Below are 1,205 nucleotides of genomic sequence, written 5' to 3'. Positions count from 1 at the left end.
CCCCGCCCCCCACCCCTGGCCACGCTCCCCCACCTCACCATGGTCCGCGGCTCTCCTCAGCCCTGCACCGCCCGCCCTGGAGCCCTGATCGCTCCCTCTGGGGGACGCGTCGCGGCCCCCACTTGCCCCCCGGTTACGACATTAGTCACCAGCAAGTCACTCACTCCGCTTCCGCCATCTTCTCTCCTCCATCACTAACGCGGGCTGCGCATGCGCCCCCCGGCGGGGAGCGGAGGGGCGGGGTCGGCGCTGCCCCGGGCCCCTGAGTGCCGCCGGCTCCCCCACCCCCCCCCCCCCCCCCCCCCCTTCGCGGGCTCTCTCTGGGAAGCTGACCGGGTTCACCTACTGGGTCTCTGTGGCCCTCCCTAGATGCCCTGGATTTCTATAGCCTAGAATCTTCGTCTTAAGCAAGTTCCGCTTAGGGCTGGGGCTGTAGCTCAGTAGATAGAGCCCTTGTAGTGGTCACGGAGTCCTGGGTTCAATCCCCAGCACCACATAAATCAGGTTATGGGGGTGCATGCCTGTAATCCCAGCACTTGGGAGGTGGAGGCAGGAGGATCAGAAGTTCAGGGTCATCCTCAACTATACCGAGAGTTCAAGGCCAGTCTGGAATATGTGAGATCTGCGTCCCCAAAAATAATAAAAATTCTTAGATATTTAAAGACTTATCTAAAATATGCTAATGCCTTTGAAAACGGCAGAGTGGCTTGAAATTAAGTGGACTAGTTGCTGAGATCTCAGAGGAGAGGTGACTTTCAGTCTAGTACTCCTTGGATTTTGTAGCCTTACCCTCCAGTCTCTTCCCACCCTCCACCTCAAAGGAAGTGCTCAGAAGTCTGTACTGGAGTTTACTGAGCACCTAGCAGGAATGGCAAATTTGATTATCAGGAGCAAGGAGGCACGAACACCTGCCACCAGTCTGCTAGTGTATTGTACCAACCAATCCAGCACTCATGGAGGTGGAGAAATAAGAGTTCAAGGTCATCCTCAGCTATGTGAAAAGTTTGAGGCCAGCCTGAGCTATACAAGAGTCCATCAAAAAAGAAAGCGGGAGGGAGGGAGAAATGGAGGTAAGGAGAGAGAGAAGGAGGGAAACTGAGGAAGGAAGGAAGGTATTGACTGCAACTGTAAGATAGTAAAGATGTGTATTGGAAGAAGTCTTAATCAGGAGCATGGAACTGAGTTTTGTAGACACCTATGAGTTT

At 54.4% G+C, this 1,205-nt stretch overlaps 1 protein-coding gene across 3 annotated transcripts in view; it reads right to left on the bottom strand.

Annotated features, from left to right (window-relative positions):
- The window catches only part of Phc3 (polyhomeotic homolog 3), a 79,922-nt gene extending 79,708 nt beyond the window's left edge, over positions 1-214 (bottom strand). For 2 of the 3 annotated variants that reach the window (XM_017797398.2, XM_008830117.3), the window contains exon 1: positions 165-214. In XM_017797398.2, coding sequence (XP_017652887.1) covers positions 165-178 — 14 coding nt within the window. In that variant the 5' untranslated portion in view covers positions 179-214. Of the gene's footprint in view, positions 1-38 lie in introns of all 3 variants that reach the window. The other variant, XM_029562069.1, reaches the window with a different exon arrangement.
- Between the last annotated feature and the right edge of the window lie 991 nt (positions 215-1,205).

This window comes from Nannospalax galili, unplaced genomic scaffold (assembly GCF_000622305.1).
Source record: "Nannospalax galili isolate Female #2095 unplaced genomic scaffold, S.galili_v1.0 scaffold33, whole genome shotgun sequence".
In the NCBI taxonomy this organism is placed as follows: domain Eukaryota; kingdom Metazoa; phylum Chordata; class Mammalia; order Rodentia; family Spalacidae; genus Nannospalax; species Nannospalax galili.
The sequence above is the reverse complement of the archived record's forward strand: the minus strand, read 5'-3'. Positions and strand labels throughout refer to the sequence as shown.